Below are 20,294 nucleotides of genomic sequence, written 5' to 3'. Positions count from 1 at the left end.
TTGCTGGCAAAATACTTGTATCTCTGTTTACTATGGTTTTACTTATGCTTGGGTCCTTCTGCAGTTTTATATACTCTCTAATTAAAGCACTGAACAGCCATAATCATTCCATTTTTGGGAAAAGTGGACCCATGATGCCAGTAATCATTTAGCTTAGTTTCTTTAAATACTGAAAACTGTAGTTGATTAGTGTACTTCAAAAAATGAAACTTAATGATTATGTTACAGTTTTTTAAACATAAAAAATTGTAATTTCCCCACATTTAAGCAAGGCATGATCATGTACCATTTACAAACGTTACTGTTCCATTTTATAGGGATGCTGCATGAGCAGTCATTACAGTTGATGTCAGGTGACTGATATAGGTTCTATGTGATTGTTTGACTTGCTACTTTTATAACAAGATACTGAGTATATTTTTATATATCTCTTTATTTTGTAGCGGTTAATTTTTCTATATAATAGTAACATTGTGTTTTGCCTTTTCTGCATTTCTTTTAGCTCTGATGATGGCTCATAAGAGTCAAGATTGGCAAATTTTTGTAAGTCAATACAATGCAGTGAATACAACTATGAGTTAAAAACAAGTAGGTCACATGCTCCAATTTAAGGATGTCAAATTTCTGAGACGCCCCAAGACATCAAAAGATACTGAATATCTGGAAGGAGATGTTCTAATTAAAATTGTAGGTAGAATCATGCCACTGACCTTATAATTTCTTAACGAAAGGTGTGACTGGACTATTGGTATCCAAATGAGAACATTATGAACACATCATGAAAATTTCACTAATATTTAATAAAATGTGTTTAAAACTAAAAAGAGAGCCAAATGATACACTGCTCACTTTCAATACAACATACCGTATCATGAAGATGCATATGGGAGACATGATGTATGAATTTTCTTATGATATTGGTAAATAGTTTTAATGTACACCAACATTCCTAATGTGATGAATATAAAAAGGTAGCATACTAGGGGTTTGCATTTAACAGCACTTTTGAACATATCTAGTGCCTCACATAGCTGCTTAGTAAATTTCTGTCAGTGCCTGTAGTGACCACTATCAGACCTCCTCCAGTCAAGCATCTGTTTTAGGACAAGTGGCTTATTTGGTTGGCCTGATCAAAAGGTAAAGCAGAAGACATACAAGATGATTGACCCATTTCTCTGCTATCATCATTCTCAAAAATAATAGACTCAGTTATGAAATACAGATTAATGAATTACTTGAATAAACATAACCATCCAAATGAATCCCATATTGGGTTCCGAAGTTGTAGAAGTACAGAATGAGCCATAGGTACATTCATAAAAGTGGTAATTGAGGCTCTTGACAAGGATGAGGATGTTGTAGGCATATTTGTAGATTTTTTAAAGGCTTTTGATGCTGTTGCACATTTAGATGTGGCTAAAAACTGGTTTCAAGCATAGCTGGCAGATAGGGTACAAAGAGTGGAGATAACAGAAACATTAAAAAAGGCCAAACTTTTAGTGAAACACTAACCAGAAACAAACTACACACATCATAAAAAGTTTTGCATTGTATCGGTTCCCAGAACTCCTGAAAAAAGACATTGACTGAGGATATTGTATCACAGAAACAGTCTCTTTGGCTGTTGAGAGATGTCACTACACCCGCCCAAAGATGTAAACAACCATGCATGAGCAGCACCTATTAAATGGGGGGGGGGGGGGTCTGACAGCTGATCAATTACTGTCATTCTGCCAGGAAGGAGGTACATGGCTTGTGTTGTCTGTAGTTCAACCATGCCTAGATGATCAGTACCACACTTTGATCACATCCACATTGTTATTTTGTGCCAGGAAGGGCTCTCAACAAGGGAAGTGTCCAGGCATATTGGAGTGAACAAAAGCGATGTTGTTCGAGCATGGAGGAGATACAGAGACACAGGAACTGTCGATGACATGCCTCATTCAGGTTGCCCAAGGGCTACTACTGCAGTGGATGACCGCTACCTACAGATTATGGCTCAGAGGAACACTGGCACCATGTTGAATAGTACTTTTCATGCAGCCACAGGATGTCATGTTATGACTCAAATTGTGTGCAATAGGCTGCATGATGTCCAACTTCACTCCTTACATCCATGGACAGGTCCATCTTTGCAACCACAAAACCATGCAGTGTGGTACAGATGGACTCAACAATATGCCGAATGAACTGCTCAGGATTGCCATAATGTTCTCTTCACCAATGAGTGTTGCATATGCCTTCAACCACACAATCATCGGACATGTGTTTGGAGGCAACCCAGTAAGGTTGAAAGCCTTAGGCACACTGTCCAGTGTGTACAGCATGGCGAAGGTTCTCTGCTGTTTTGGGGTGGCATTATGTGTGGGGCCACAGTTCCACAATTTGTGTCATCCATGCAATTCACAGATGAGACCACCTTAACATGGAGTTTTTATCTTCAACTTTCATGACAGTCATCTGTGTGATAGTATACAGAACCCCCATGGTATGCTGACAATGAGTTATGAGCATCAGTGCAGCCAGAATGTATGAGCTGGGATAACTGTCAACTATATTTTTGGACCTGTCTTCCTTCCATATTGCCTAACAGGTTGGAACTAACAGCGTTAATCATGGGTGACTTTGCCTCCCCTGATGGATGAAGTGCCATTGATGATACAAAGGGTTATGTAGCTGTTAAATTATGGTGCTCCAGCCCAATTCATCCATAATGTCCGGATGCATCCCAGTCATGTCTTCCCTGATCAGTAGATGAGATGAGGGGATCCAATTGCATGGCCTGCTCATTCACCGAATCTCAACCCATGTAATTTCGGGTTATGGGGCTATCTAAAAAGTACTGTGTATGCAGAGCCCATTCCAGATGTGGAGACAATGGAGCAATGTATTCATGCTGCCTTTGACAGTAATTCAATATGGTGTGGGGTGTCGAGTGCAGAGTCATGTCGCTCCCAAAAAAGAATAAAATATACAGTGAAATCTTGTAAGAAGTGTCAAAAACATGTAGTTAAAGGAATTCTGTGTGTTAAATGCAACTTAGTGTTACATGAAAAATGCGCCAGAGTATGTTCAAAATTCATTAGCGACAATATACAATGGTCATATGCCAACTGTTTAGAACAAGAAAACAAGTGTTTATCATTGGCAGTGAAGTCAAAAGATGAAATTATAAACAAACAAATGTTTTATTCCACTGTTGAGCATATTTACATGCAATTGTTCAAATGGTTCAAATGGCTCTAAGCACTATGGGACTTAACATCGGAGGTCATGAGTCCTGTAGACTTAGAATTACTCAAATCTAACTAACCTAAGGATATCACACACATCCATGCCTGAGGCAGGATTTGAAACTGTGACCATAGCAGCAGCACAGTTCTGGACTGAAGCACCTAGAACTGCTTGACCACAGCGGCCGACCATGCAGTTGTTGTCATCAGTGTTGACATAATAATAATAACAATAATAATAATATAAACATCTACATGACAAATGTTATTAACTACAATATAATAATCCAAGATGGATACAATACATATTTTTGCAAATGTCAGTAACAACAAGAAGTTTCCTAATAGATTAATTACAAGATAAATGAACTACATAGTTCAGTGAATGACAAATAAATAATCAAACAGATATTTAACAATAAGCACACGAAACAGAAATTAGATAGTTCCACAGTGTGGCATATGTACAGTTTGCAGTTAATTTATAGTTCATTCTCATAAGGAAAATGGGTCATTTATCATATATTCAAGGAACTCTTGAGGAGAGTAAATTACCTTGCTTTTGATAAAAGTGCTGCTAAGTGATATAGACACTCTGGAAAGTGAATTATGACTACTGAGAGAAGAAAATACAGACCTGAAGCGTCAAGAAAATTGTAGTAGCATCAAAACACCAGTTGTTGAAGAGCATACACAAGAAAATGAGAGAAACATTAATAATGGTCAAAGCAGCAAAAATGGCTGGAGTGATACACTTCTGAAATCCTCAAAAGAATGTGTAATGCTTTTGGAACAAGCTGAAGAGCTTAATTAGGGAATAAATATAAATGGAAAAAGTGACATACAATAAAGAGTTTACAAGCAGCTCAGTAGTGATACGAATCCTCTCAAAGAAGAGTTCCTCACTAATGGAGCCCGATTGCTGAAAAACATTGAAGTAGTACCAAACACAAAAATTGATGTTTGTCCAGGAATCAAGTCTCAAGAAATGAATAACATCTGAATAGCTTATTAAGCTTGGAAGAAACTTCAAGAGGTGAATCCAGCTGGAACTACAAATCTGTTTTCCTACATGTGGGGATGAATTCTTTTTGAAGCTGTAGTGAGGAAGAAATTGTCCATACTAGAAACATGATTCAAATGGCAAGACACCTCTAAAAAGCTTCTCGGATTGTAATAAGTGACATAATATATAGAAGGTCAGTGAGTGAAATATACAAGCAAGAATAAATTCTTGTATCAAAGAGCATTGCAACAGGTTAGGAGCTGTATTTATAGATCCTAATAAATCCTTGAGTAATAAATATCTGGGGAAAGATGGTTTACATCTTAAAAAATTGGGTTTGAAAACATTTAGCAGAATGTTTGCTGATACTTGTCAAATCATAAGAAACAAGGGAAACTAAAAAGTGCTGATGGGGATGTTAAAGAATCTAAATGACTTCCAACCAATAGTAAACATAAAATTGTAAACGGAGCTGAGTGTACATATGTCAGGCACTGCAATGAAAATGTATTAAATACTGAATACTCTGGTGACAAAATCTCTTTAATAGATAAGCTTGAAATTTTTTGGCCAAGATTAAAAATGTTAAAGTAATTTGCTTAAATGAACACCTGGCTTAGTGAAGGTACAATAAAAATCTCAAGTAAAATTGAAAACTTTAAGGTAACGACCATATTTTGTGGGAATAATAAATCAGGTGGAGGTTCATGCATACTTATTCATTCAGATTTAAATTACCATGTAAGACATGACTAACTGTTTAAATGACGAGTGTATTTTTGAGGGTTGCTGTGTCAAATTCAAGAACCTAAACGTTGTTATAATTTTGATATATAGAATCCCAGGGAAAGTCACAACTGAGTATTTCATATGTAAATTTCAGTTTTTGCTAGAACACCTTAGTAAAGAAAAAAATGAAGAAAATTGTAATTTCTGCTAATTTCAATATCAATGTGTTGAGTGAAAACGGCAGAGCATCAAAATTCATTGACTTAATAAAAAATAAAGTTTCAAATTAAATTTTGCAGAATCAATGAGCAAAATGGTCAGTCAGCTATATGCATTGACAATATTTTAACGAATTATGTTTTTAAAGATGTACACACATTTTGCTTAGAGTTAGGAATTTCTGATCATTCAGCATTATTCATTGAGTTACCCAGATCAAGTAAGGAAGTTCACTGTAAAAAGGTCTATTTAAAATGAAACTTTAATCAGGAAAACATCATTTCATTTCATGACAAGCTGAATGAGACAGACTGGCACTCTGACAAAAATATTTCAAGTACTGCAATTATGAAGCATTCTTAAGTAGTTTTTTTAAATGTTTCCACCTAAAACTTGTCTTAATAAAGTGACAAAAAATTAAAATGGATCACTAAATATAAAAAATCTCTATTGCTAAGAAAAGGCAGCTACATAATGAACTAAGATATAATAAAAGCACTGACTTTGATGAATATGTTAGATGACACAAAATTATGTTTAAGAAAGTTGTGTAGGCAACAAAGTAAATGGCAGATAATAGTTTAATTTGAAGACATGAGAATAAATCAAAGGGAGTGTGGTCATTTGTGAAATCTGAATTAGGTATTACAGTGTCTAGTCATGAAAGTTGTAAAATCAAGCTTGAAGACAAGGTTATTGTGAATCCAACTCAAATTTAAGATACTTCAATGAATTATTCATTAATGTAGTGAAATCAAATGTCAGTGTTGCAGATTATGACAATAAAGTATGTACTTTCAGACTTGATAAAGTCTTGGAATGCTTCACAAAATTTAAAGCGGTGTCAGCGACAGAAGTAGAAAACATTATATTACCACTGAAAAACTAAAATTCTTCAGGTTAGGCTGGGATAGCCCCAAAAAATCTCAAATTTGTATGTAAAATAATAGGACACTCATTATCTACAATAATAAACGAGTCTTACCAGCATTGATGTTTCCCAGAGGTGCTAAAGTACACAGAAGTAAGACCGCTGTTCAACAAAGGGTCAAGACAGGATATGGGAAATTATTATCCCATATCTCTTCTCCCAGTCCTGTCAAAAGTATTTGAAAAAACTGCTACCATCCAGATTCAAAATTTTATTGAAAAATATCAGATTATTTTGAAAACTCAATTTGGCTTCCAATGTGGAAAAAGCATTACACATGCAATAAATGAATTTGTTAATAAGATTAACACATCATTAGACAATATGAATAAAGTCACAGGGACCTTTTGTGATCTCACAAAAGCTTTTGACTCAGTAAATCATGCCCTTCTTATCAACAAACTTGTCAAGTATGGAATTAGAGTTAGTGCTTTGTAGTGGCTTACTTCGCACCTGAGTAACAGAAAGTAAAGTGTGGTTGTCTCTACAAATACTGCAAATTACTTTTACAAATGGAAGACAGTAATACAATGTGTCCCTCAAGGTTCTACCCGAGGCCCTTTTTGTTTCTGTTTTACATTAATGCCCCATTGGTCTTATTTGCAGATGACACAACTGCATTAACAGAAGAACAGGAACCACAAGCTGTTCCTATCAGCATCATCAATACAATATATTATTTAGAAACTTGGTTTCATCTCACTTGATTAACCCTAAACATCCCAAAAGTCCATGTGATCCAGTTCAGAACAAAACAGTCAACATCCCACGAAATTAAAATAAATCACATAAATCAAAATCTAGAAGAAGTGGATTCTGCAAAATTTTTAGGATTAAACCAGGACAAGAATTTAAATTGGAATAAACGTGTTGAATATCTATTAAAAATTTTATGTAGCTTTGCTTTTGCAGTGCAAATATTGGCTAATGTCACTGACCTGGACACAAGGAAAATTGCATACCATATCTACTTCCATTCAGTTATAAGATATAGTATCGCTTTTTGGGGAAATTTAAGCAACTTAATGTGACTACTGAAATTATTGAAAAGAATTGTTAGAAACGTATGCTGCACATCCTAGAAAATCATGTCACCCACAACTTAAAAATCTGAAATTATTAACAGTGTCCTCCCTATTTATCTATTATATTATAATTTTTTATGTAGCAATTTAGAATTATACAAGGAGAATTGCTTTGATCACACTTATAACACAAGAAATAAAGAAAAGTTTATGCTGCCTGCTCAATGTATAACATTGTATGCTCAAACACCCCGGTATAAGGGAATGAGAATTTACAACAAACTAAAAGCCAAGAACATTCTGATGCATGATTCTCTACTTCAGCAATGCTACTACTCAGCTGATGAATTCATGAATGATGAACTGAATATTTGAGCAGGATTTAGTTTATCAATTGTCCTATTATGTAAATATGCGAAGGTATCTTTTCACAAAAAGCTACATTAATGTTTAAAACATCTTATTAACCATAGTTTTATATCAATGAAATTGTATGAACCATATTTTGACATGGCTCCTGCACTCTAATAAAATTATTAGCTTATGTATGATACAAAATGAAAAATCACAGTTCACAAGACACTGTTGGGATGCCGCCAGGCTGATGTGAATATGCAAGGCAGAACATGATATGGCATGTACACACATGCATTGAGGCACATTGAAACCATTTTCAACACATACTGTAACTGTGGCTGCATGGTACAGCGTGTATTAGACTGCAGTCTCTGTAACAATGTTTGTTCGAATAAATGGTCTCTAGCATGGAAACCATGCATTTATGACATAAGCTCATTAGAACTTTTTTGTTCTGTATTCTTTCATCGATCAGTCGCTAGAGTTTCTGCACAGTGGAAAAAAATCACCATGTATTTATATCACAGTTTATGATGATTTTGTTATTACAGATAAAAATAACATTTATTTTGCAACAAAGAAAATAATATATCATGTACGTATGTAGCCTTTTTAGATCACGGTAAATATGAATTAAATCTTTTTGGGTGTTCGGCTGTTTCATTATGAATCACTAAAATAATTTATCATCAATTCTCTACTGACAGGCTAAGCTACTGGGTTCTGGGCATATAGTTACACACACACACACACACACACACACACACACACAGATATATATATATATAGAGGGAAACATTTCACAATGGAAAAATATATCTAAAAACTAAGATGATGTGACTTACCAAACGAAAGTGCTGGCACGTCGATAGACACACAAACAAACAAAAACATACACACAAAATTCAAGCTTTCACATCAAACTGTTGCCTCATCAGGAAAGAGGGAAGGAGAGGGAAAGACGAAAGGAAGTGGGTTTTAAGGGAGAGGGTAAGGAGTCATTCCAATCCCGGGAGCGGAAAGACTTACCTTAGGGGGAAAAAAGGATGGGTATACACTCGCACACACACACATATCCATCCACACATATATAGACACAAGCAGACATATTTAAAGACAAAGAGTTTGGGCAGAGATGTCAGTCGAGGCGGAAGTGCAGAGGCAAAGATGATGTTGAATGACAGGTGAGGTGTGAGTGGCGGCTACTTGAAATTAGCGGAGATTGAGGCCTGGTGGGTAACAGGAAGAGAGGATATATTGAAGAGCAAGTTCCCATCTCCGGAGTTCGGATAGGTTGGTGTTGGTGGGAAGTATCCAGATAACCCGGACGGTGTAACACTGTGCCAAGATGTGCTGGCCGTGCACCAAGGCATGTTTAGCCACAGGGTGATCCTTATTAACAACAAACACTGTCTGCCTGTGTCCATTCATGTGAATGGACAGTTTGTTGCTGGTCATTCCCACATAGAATGCATCACAGTGTAGGCAGGTCAGTTGGTAAATCACGTGGGTGCTTTCACACGTGACTCTGCCTTTGATCATGTACACCTTCCGGGTTACAGGACTGGAGTAGGTGGTGGTAGGAGGGTGCATGGGACAGGTTTTACACTGGGGGCAGTTACAAGGATAGGAGCCAGAGGGTAGGGAAGGTGGTTTGGGGATTTCATAGGGATGAACTAACAGGTTACGAAGGTTAGGTGGACGGCAGAAAGACACTCTTGGTGGAGTGGGGAGGATTTCATGAAGGATGGATCTCATTTCAGGGCAGGATTTGAGGAAGTCGTATCCCTGCTGGAGAGCCACATTCAGAGTCTGGTCCAGTCCTGGAGAGTATCCTGCCACAAGTGGGGCACTTTTGTGGTTCTTCTTGTGGGGGACAATTGTTAGCCTCATTTTCATAATCTGCCACCACAAAACCACTCTTTTTAATACATTTACACGCTGTTTTTTCGAAATTTTCCCGAATCTCTCCATTCTTTAACGTGTTTTGGCGGCAACACAACCACCTAACCTTTGTGCACATCGTTGTCTACCAACCCAAGTTCACCACAGGATCAACATAGCATAGCTTTATCCAACACTTTTTCGCCTTTTTTCACAACAGATCTCCAGTTACTATCTCCAGTTATTTTCATTATCATTTCAACCTCATGTTACACTTTCCACCTTCTAATACCATGTCACCCTCACAACATCCCCACAATGACCCCATTAAGTTTTATTTACATTCCCTCTGCAAACATGCCTTCACCGTAGCCATATTACGCTCGCATATTTTATTTTCTCAGGCTTATCTGACATTTGGCATTACCCCCAAAGGCCTCACACTTAAAGTTACCATCTCTGGCTGCAACCCTTCTTTCCATCAGTCCCTATACCAGTCCCAAACTGAACAATCCATTGCCCTCACCCACCTAATCCTTCACCTACACATCAACTCAGCTAATGAACACACCCGTCAACTCCTATCCTTAATAAAAGTCCTCAATCTTTCCTCTCCCACATCCACACCGGCTGTTCAGAGCATCCTCCTACAGACCAACCGCAAATTAGAACAGCATGCCACCCTTCACCTCAAAAAACTATCCAATCTCCTGGTTTCCCACCTCCGGAAAGGCAACTCACTCACCCTTCACAATCTTTCCAGCAAATCTCAACCTCCTCTCATTGCACACAAACCCAGTCTCTCCCATCTACTCAACCTCCCACTCCCAGCTCCACTCCCTCCAAAACCTCAAAATTCCAATCAACACAATCTGGAACCACAACACCCTAATTCAATAGTTAACCTTTCCTCCAAACCTCTCTCCCAATCCGAAACCTCTGTCCTATCCAAAGGCGTCACCTTCAGCCCCACTCCCAGATTCAACCAAACAGCCCTCGTCAAAGATTTACTGTCCTACACTCGTACTCTCTGCTGGAAGTATCACTTTGCCATGAAGAAAAATGATCCTAATCCTACTCCTAATGATCCAACTCCCCAAGACACTATCCAAATCGAACCCTGCCTGGAACAGTTCCGTCCTCCGTCACAGCGGGACCCACCTCCTCTTCCTCAAAATCACCCTCTCCAAACCTTCCAGGAATTTCTGACTTCCGGCCTTGCCTCTCAATCCTTCTTAAAAAACCTTAATCCTACTCCCAACATCACCACTGCTGAAGCCCAGGCTATCCGTGATCTGAGGGCTGACCGGTCCATCGTCATTCTTCCGGCGGACAAGGGTTCCACGACCGTGGTACTTGATCGTCGGGAGTATGTGGTTGAGGGACTGCGTCAGCTTTCAGACAACACCACATACAAAGTTTGCCAAGGTAATCCCATTCCTGATGTCCAGGCAGAGCTTCAAGGAATCCTCAGAACCTTAGGCCCCCTACAAAACCTTTCACCTGACTCCATCAACCTCCTGACCCCACCGACACCCCACACCCCTACCTTCTACCTTCTTCCTAAAATTCACAAACCCAATCATCCCAGTCGCCCCATTGTAGCTGGTCACCAAGCCCCCACAGAACGTATCTCTGCCTACGTAGATCAACACCTTCAACCCATTACATGCAGTCTCCCATCGTTCATCAAAGACACCAACCACTTTCTCGAACGCCTGGAATCCTTACCCAATCCGTTACCCCCGGAAACCATCCTTGTAATCATTGATGCCACTTCCTTATACACAAATATCCCGCACGTCCAGGGCCTCACTGCAATGGAGCAGTTCCTTTCACGCCAATCACCTGCCACCCTACCTAAAACCTCTTTCCTCATTACCTTAGCCAGCTTCATCCTGACCCACAACTTCTTCACTTTTGAAGGCCAGACATACCAACAATTAAAGGGAACAGCCATGGGTACCAGGATGGCCCCCTCGTATGCCAACCTATTCATGGGTCGCTTAGAGGAAGCCTTCTTGGTTACCCAAGCCTGCCAACCCAAAGTTTGGTACAGATTTATCGATGACATCTTCATGATCTGGACTCGCAGTGAAGAAGAACTCCAGATTTTCCTCTCCAACCTCAACTCCTTTGGTTCCATCAGATTCACCTGGTCCTACTCCAAATCCCATGCCACTTTCCTTGATGTTGACCTCCACCTGTCCAATGGCCAGCTTCACACGTCCGTCCACATCAAACCCACCAACAAGCAACAGTACCTCCATTATTACAGCTGCCGTCCACATCAAACGGTCCCTTCCCTACAGCCTAGGTCTTCGTGGCAAACGAATCTGCTCCAGTCCGGAATCCCTGAACCATTACACCAACAACCTGACAACAGCTTTCGCATCCTGCAACTACCCTTCCGACCTGGTACAGAAGCAAATAACCAGAGCCACTTCCTCATCCCCTCAAACCCAGAATCCCCCACAGAAGAACCACAAAAGTGCCCCACTTGTGACAGGATACTTTCCGGGACTGGACCAGACTCTGAATGTGGCTCTCCAGCAGGGATACGACTTCCTCAAATCCTGCCCTGAGATCCATCCTTCATGAAATCCTCCCCACTCCACCAAGAGTGTCTTTCTGCCATCCACCTTACCTTCGTAACCTGTTAGTTCATCCCTATGAAATCCCCAAACCACCTTCCCTACCCTCTGGCTCCTATCCTTGTAACCGCCCCTGGTGTAAAACCTGTCCCATGCACCCTTCTACCACCACCTACTCCAGTCCTGTAACCCGGAAGGTGTACACGATCAAAGGCAGAGCCACGTGTGAAAGCACCCACGTGATTTACCAACTGACCTGCCTACACTGTGATGCATTCTATGTGGGAATGACCAGCAACAAACTGTCCATTCACATGAGTGGACACAGGCAGACAGTGTTTGTTGGTAATGAGGATCACCCTGTGGCTAAACATGCTTTGGTGCACGGCCAGCACATCTTGGCACAGTGTTACACCGTCCGGGTTATCTGGATACTTCCCACCAACACCAACCTATCCAAACTCTGGAGATGGGAACTTGCTCTTCAATATATCCTCTCTTCCCATTACCCACCAGGCCTCAATCTCCGCTAATTTCAAGTAGCCGCCACTCACACCTCACCTGTCATTCAACATCATCTTTGCCTCTGCACTTCCGCCTCGGCTGACATCTCTGCCCAAACTCTTTGTCTTTAAATATGTCTGCTTGTGTCTATATATGTGTGGATGGATATGTGTGTGTGTGCGAGTGTATACCCGTCCTTTTTCCCCCTAAGGTAAGTCTTTCTGCTCCCGGGATTGGAATGACTCCTTACCCTCTCCCTTAATACCCACTTCCTTTCGTCTTTCCCTCTCCTTCCATCTTTCCTGATGAGGCAACAGTTTGTTGTGAAAGTTTGAATTTTGTGTGTATGTTTGTGTTTGTTTGTGTGTCTATCGACGTGCCAGCGCTTTCGTTTGGTAAGTCACATCATCTTTGGTTTTTTTTATATATATATATATATATATATATATATATATATATATATATATATATATATATATATATATATATATATATATATATATATATATGTTGGGTGACAACAGATATCACATCCTCGTATGTAAGATGCCTGTGGAGGGTATAGTGTGGAAGGTTATTGCCTGTGCTATTGTCACAGATGAATGGTAGACAACAGTAAATCAGCAGCTCGTACTCAGGGGCAACATTTTCCTGGAACAAGATGACAGTGCTGCTAGCCCATTCTCTTTTGGCCACTTTTTTTATACTATTGAACTCAGGTCTTGTGGAGCTGCTGCTAGTGAACACGCATGACCTACTGCACTGGAATTCTTGGCAGTCAGACTATTGATGAGCTGTAGCCATCCTCACTGTTACTGCGACTGGAGAATTTAACTATCTCAGTAGCAATATTATTTTCTGCAACTGCATCCATGGCTGCCAAGCTAGCATATGTGCACCTCGAGAACTGATAGTGGCCACAGTCCACATGGTGTTTGGCAATGAACTGAATGGAATTTTTAATGTATGACTGTGTGGGGCCTATCAGGCTGTGTAACTTGTCGGTCAGATGATAAAATCTTCTTGGGTTGACAGCCAGTTCAATGCGTCATTCTCTGGCAATGTTTCAGCACGTTTCTTACTTGCCATCTTCAGGCAAAGCATCAGAATCGGTGAGGCAGTGCGTGGTGATGTGCACTCGTGCATGATTGTCTCAACTGGCCCAATGATGCAGAGCAGCCCATAGTCCAGCAGGTATAAGGACGTGGATGAGATGTGAATGTGACACTTTGCCTGAAGTTGGCAAGTAAGAAACTTGCTGAAACTTTGCCAGAGAATGACGAATTGACTTGGCTGTCAACCCAAGAAGATTTTATCATCAAAATTTGTTAAGAAAGCTTGCAATCTCATCTTGTTGGTCAGATGTTTTGCCATATGGTAATGGTTGAGATGATCCAATTGAGGAGTATCGTAAGAGGCCCTGCTTATTTCTGCACCACAGTTCGACCTGGCAAAGTGAATGGCTCTTGTTGCTGAGTCAGCAAAATGGCATCCTAAGGAGGATATCACATGACACCTGTAGGTGGCCTGGTGCAGAAGCATGCATTCAATAAGAAAAAAGGGATGTGCTATGGTGGAGCAGATGCTGGAACACATATAGAAATTCAGTGAGGAGTGATGTAGTGAAGTCATGACAATAAGAGTATCAGTCTCTAGTATTGTGGTTCTGTCTTTAGGTTGTCTAATCTGTATTTACTATAGGTGGGAAACCACCTGACCACTTGAACTCCCAGTGCATCAGTTGCAGCAGTTGTTTAATATTAGGATATAGTAATTAAGTTAATAAGCAGCCAATGAAGATTGTAGTTCATACTGGACTATAATAAGAAGAATCAGAGTACATTGTACATATATGCGTAACCATGAAACGTGTTGTTAAGAATTTTTTCAGATATGTAAACAGATGACTATCCAGTAGACCAGACCTCTCAAAGAGGAGAGCAATGGTGGACCTAGTTCTGTGTGAAAAAGCACATGGGTCTTGTGATTGAATCAGCAGAATGATATCATAAAGAGGATATTGCAAGACACCTCAGCAACTATGTGGCCTGATGCAAGAACATGGTTTCAGCAATCTGACACTGCAGAAGACACATCCCAGGTGCCCTACAAGTAAGATTTACTACACATTACAGCACCAGCAGGGCTTCTGGAGGCATTGACATCATGATCACTCAACAACTACACCAAGAATGCTTACCTCATTATGATGTAGAGGCTAGAAGCACTGCTGCTTTAGAAATACTAGCTGACCTGGCTTGCATAAATATTATGTAATTCAGATAGAGACTATGCCATCATCAGAAGCTACTAGTCATGAGGACAGATCCACAATGGTTGATTCGAAATGAGTCAACAAGCATACTCCGCCAGACTCTTTCTATACTAGCTGCTGATTAGTGCTAAGTCTGGATGCTGCAGGCTTGTGTCTTTCTACTGGTGGTTCACCCACTGAGTGACTGTCATCTGCTGCTGGTCACCTTCCTGGTGGACTGGGGTTAGAGCCTGGGAAATGTAGCTGCCCAGCCGTCACTGCCTGAGGGGGAAGACATTATCACTGTTCACAGCCCTGTGCAGGAACGTGCCACAATTTCGACAACTGCCATCCACTCTGGGGGCCACAGTTTGCCTCCACCATCCCTGATGTATTTCAAGCCAAGCATTGTAAACAGGCCAACTGCTGTGACTGGCTCTCCTGTTTATGTTACCACCTCTGCTACCATACTGACTACAGCACTCTCCTGGCTGCCACCACCATCGCATTAGATAACATGTCACATGCTGTTCGTATGATGGGCTGCTGCAGACACTGGTGTGCTTCAGTTGTCCAGTGCTGCCCTGTGTAATGGTGAGCATTAGCTGCTGCTTCAGCACTGTCTTTGCTGCTGTACCTGGTATCAAATAAAGCAATTATTCAATGAGTACTAGTTCCATGATGGACAACCATCTGTCACCTACCACCACACCAAGCAGCCACATCCCAGGAGGGAGGGGGGGGGGGTCTGCAACTGCAGACATCCTGACTTATCACAGCTAGCAACACCACTCACTGTAGCACTCAGGCAACCCTGATCATGACATTTAATAACAGGTGTGGTTGCCGATATCTACAGCTGTATCTAGGACCCTATCTCCAGCCCCAGCTTGCATTGTCAAAATGCAGTAGGATGAATGCAGCTTTTTTTCATATTTTTTTATTTCATTGCAAGCGTTACGGCAAGTCTGTTGGTCTTCTACCAGAGTCTTAATCGTATTTTTATGTGCAGTATGGGGAAACTAAACACAGGTGGTGTTCTGAGGAGTGTTAAAAATCTATATTAGTCTGCTCTATTTGGAACAGTCAGTGTATTTTGTTGTGAGGAAGGAGTATGGCTCATTGTTTCTAAGTGTCTGAATCATGAACAGCCATCTGGGAAATGAAGTTAAATAATAGCAACAAGTATTATGTTGGTATTACATTTTAGTTGCTCGTATTCATTCTATTTTGTTTTCTTGTTATCTGTTTTCTGTGGAACTGATAGAAGGGCAACCATGTGAGGGTTGAAAACACAGGGAGCTACACTTCAGGGTGCATTGTGTGCTTTGGCAGTTGAGTTAGCTCAGATGAGGGCAAATAATGCAGTCAAATTTAAGAATATGAAGGCTATGGAGGGGAAGAGGCCAGTGCCCAGTGTATCTGTCCACACTTATGTGGAGATGAGCCAGAAAATATGGGACATGTGTTGGATTAGACACAAGGAAGAAATATTAGGAATATGAGAAGGCTTGAGAGATTAAATAAGAGTAGTAGTTGTGTGTAAGTAGAAAGTCAGGGGAGGGAAGTTAATGCTACAGACTTAAGTAATGCAGAAAGTAGTAACAGTGTGGAAGTTAAGGGAAGTAATGTGGGTTTATTGGCTCCAATATCTTGTGGAAATTCACAGTCTGAATCCGTTTTAGCGCCATACAAAGTGAAAGTGTGCTGTATTAAAGTAAATGAGTGTGAAAAGGAAGATTGACGATACTGATTTAGGTTCTGTAGTATCTACCCCAATGGGAGACAATGAGTGCTGTTTACAGGCCTTAGAATCTGGGCAAGGTGTGACCCTGGCTGGGCATGTACACTCTAATACTTATGCCAATGATTTTTGAGTCAAGCATAGTGTAGCTAAAGATGGTAATTTTGTTGTCTGCAAAGGATGCACACAAAGCTTCTGATAATGTAGTTATGTTGTAAATGTTGTGGATAAAAAGTGTTGGAGAAGAATTATTTTTACAGTCTGCAGGTACAGTACCACCTGTGAAGACACCACTCCCACAGAGGATGGAAAGATTTAGAAGAATAAAGAGGAAAAGTACTCATTTGAATAGTGACTGGGGTCACTATTTTTCAGTGCTGTGGCATAAGATAGTAGCAGTACCATAGCTGTTGCAGAAAGGGCCATGGAAGCCAGTGAGCACAGGGCTGACCAAAACACCAGAATATCAGATGCAGCAATACCATCAAGCTGTTTCCACAGTGGAGGGCAGTGGCCAGTAGCCACAATGCCAGAGACAGAGCAGAAACACAGAGCAACAGTGGCAAAGATAGGTAATTTGATAAACCTTCTGCTGCTGCCTTGTTTTGCTTTATGTGATTGGAAGCAGTGCCTCAGCAGAACAAGTTGCCACCAAACCTGTGGAACTATCAATGATTTTTAGCCAAAGCAGTCACAGTCTGGTGGCACCATCTACAAAGAGAGGAGTGCATTTGGTGATGGGGTGGCATATTTCTGCAAGCAGCCACCATGAGACCCCACCACCTAAGAGCCTACGGGTGATTCTAAGTCCACTGCCATGAACTTGGAACCTTCCACCTGGTGGGCCACCTCTGGGGTCACTGCAACCAAGTCAGCCATCTGCCATGGACTGTTTCCTGCACTTTTGCAGGCAAACTGACACTCTGTCACATCTGGGGGTTGTCTTCCCCTACAAGAAACATGATAGGTTCCTATGTCTACTGGCATGTCCACGCTGATTTCAGAGTCAGGCTAAGATGATACATGTGCCACCACAGACATCGCATGTCAGTGTTATAGCGTGGTCTTCAGAAGGCCACTGGCTGCCCATTGCATTAGCAGTGCCATGCTCGCTGGTGTGAGCACACATCAAAGAGGCATTGCTACCACAAAACAATGCTAGAGTGCTGTAGCATGTTTTCTAATAAAATTTATGACTATTAATGGCTTAAATAATGTAAATATATTATAATAATTAATATTTTAAGTTAAATAATATACTCAATGCAGTGTAGGTGAAATTTCTTATGTGCACACATATAGCACCATCTGCAGCTAGCTTTTCTTAGTGCTAGAACCTGTACTTTCAGGGAGTTGGCTTTTACTATATGTCATATGCATACCCTTCTAATCCAGACGCCATACTTGTGTTTTATTGTATACAAGACAATTTTTACATTGACAAGAGCCTTATGTTAATGGATCACTATACTTGGCATCTAATCTTCACACCTGAAATACTATGTTGCTGGAGTCTTAAGTTGTGGCTTGTGTTAATTTGTGTTCTTAAGATGGATGTTTCATGTGAAAAGAGCTATTTGGCTTCATTCATTGTACCTTACCAGCATGTGATGTAGCAAAAGCATACACTTATCTTACAATTTTTTGTTTTGTTTAAAATATTTTTGGAACCACTAATGTAATGTTTAGGGTCTGTTACTCCTTCTGAAGAAGATAATTTTAAAATTGTTGAACTCTAGGTCAAGAGTTCCAATAAACCTTTATTTGCAACTGGTTGGCTGATTTTTTCAACCTCTTCAAGTTTACTGTCATGCAGTTACTGAACTTACAGCCATGTTTAAGATTTTTTTTTGATCAAGTCGAATGATATGTAGTAATGATTGCCATTCCAAATCAGCAAGTCACTACAGTATCACAGCCTGAGGTAAAATAATCATCGGCAACAGTCTAATAACTTCATGTTTGATTCAACAAAGCAGTCATGTCAGTTATTACAGGGGCAGAAACTATGGACTAGCCCATTGCACCCACAAGCTAATGGTAGATCTGAGCATGTACAACTTACTATTGGTAGATTGTTGAGTTACTACTTCTACAGCCATCACAATAATTATGATGTTTGCTTACCATTTGTCATTGCAGTATATAACCCAAAAGGGCACACCTGCACTGGGTTTTTCCCATATGAGGTAATGTATGGGAGAAAGATGCCTTTGCCATGCAGTACATCCAAACCAAGGACTGGGAGGAACAAAGAGCAAATTCAGAATTTCACAAAGATATTAAGGGAAGTAAGGGAAGATGTACAGAGGGAAAACACCAAATATCTGGAACATTTAGAAAAACTAGGAAAACATGCAGAGAATATAGAGTAGGGTAGTGTGTGTTGCTGTCAGATCCATATATCCCAAAGGGGAATACCAAGAAGTTTATTACTCTGTGCCAAGGGGCATACCAGGTCATCAAGATAGTGCCACCAGCAAATGCCAAGCTACAATTGCCAACTCAAATGACTATGGTTCATGTTGGATGCCCATGACCTTTTGAAGGCACTCCAGATTCATTGCCACATGCGTCAACACTGACCACTAAAAAAGGAGCAAGGAAAGGTAGGGATAATGAGAATCAAAAGGATCTTGTGCAAGCTACATGTGTGATACCATATGGGTTGAGATCTCGTGCATAAGAAAGAAGGATATGGAGTACGATGAAATTTAGTTTAGTATAAGTTGTGGTCTAAGATTATTTTGGGGTAGTAATGTTAATTATGGTAACTTATGGAAGAGGTAGGGAGGACAGTTTGTACTTGCTGTACAGTGTGATTTCCTTGCTAGAAAGACTTTGGGGGAGAAACTGTAAATATTGTGTTTTATGTTGGTGTGTCATCACCTTCAAAGGTGTTTTTGTTTGTTATCTATTCACATGTGAAGTTGTGTGGGGGAATGTAACATGTTTCAAATGGGGTTGGCTATCTTAGTTGCTTCAGGATTTCATAGCTCACGTTTCAAATGCTCTTTCTGTCATGTCAGTATTTTGGATAGTTATTCTTGCATCCAACATAAGCTTGCCTGTGACATTTCATGTAATCACCACTATGAGAATTTACTTCCTTAGCCACAGCGCCATTCAGCTATGTTGCTTGCTTGAGTGCTCACCTCATTCAAGGAGTTGCAACAGCTTGTGTCTATCTTGATGCACCATCAGAGGTTCCTTTATGCTGAATTGTGCCTGGTTATCAACACATTCTGTTCTGTCTATGGCACTGTCAGTGAAGATCTTTAAAATTTTCTGGCTGTACCAAATATAGTACTCTGCTGTGCAACATTCCCCCAGCCTTTAACAAATCTGCCACAGATTTCTCTAAGCTGCCTCTGAAATAGTCTTGATGGACATGTGCAGAATACAATTTATACAGTTTTTCTGATTCTGGACTCAATCTGTCTAGTTCAGACAACATAGTTCCTCAGTCATGTTCTTAATTCTCCAAGCTTATTTTTGAAACTCATATGAGGAACTCACATTCTTAAAAGGTCACATTCCATGCACATTAATATTTACAAACTAATACAATCACTTTCACATACTACTCACAACCGTTCTAGAATTCACAATCTAATGTACTCTTCCATGGCTAACAGGTAATTAAATACTCTTATTCTTTCTTAAATATTCTTACTTCTATTAATAAACCTGTCTACTGTTATTTGGTGCACAGGTGGTTCAGAAGCAGGTACAGGTTTCTCCTTTTGATAGATACTGAGCACAAAGGGGTGAATAGAACCAGCACAGCACTAGGAGCTTTGACACTTGTGAT

General features: G+C 40.2%; 1 protein-coding gene across 1 annotated transcript in view; it reads right to left on the bottom strand.

The window, feature by feature from the left end:
* The window catches only part of LOC126470685 (dynein axonemal heavy chain 7-like), a 762,325-nt gene that overhangs the window by 163,194 nt on the left and 578,837 nt on the right, over window positions 1-20,294 (bottom strand). Inside the window, exon 24 of the mRNA XM_050098686.1 lies at window positions 17,067-17,088. Coding sequence (XP_049954643.1) covers window positions 17,067-17,088 — 22 coding nt within the window. The remainder of the gene's footprint in view (window positions 1-17,066; window positions 17,089-20,294) is intronic.

The sequence above is a fragment of the Schistocerca serialis genome, chromosome 3, assembly GCF_023864345.2.
Source record: "Schistocerca serialis cubense isolate TAMUIC-IGC-003099 chromosome 3, iqSchSeri2.2, whole genome shotgun sequence".
NCBI lineage: Eukaryota > Metazoa > Arthropoda > Insecta > Orthoptera > Acrididae > Schistocerca > Schistocerca serialis.
The sequence above is the reverse complement of the archived record's forward strand: the minus strand, read 5'-3'. Positions and strand labels throughout refer to the sequence as shown.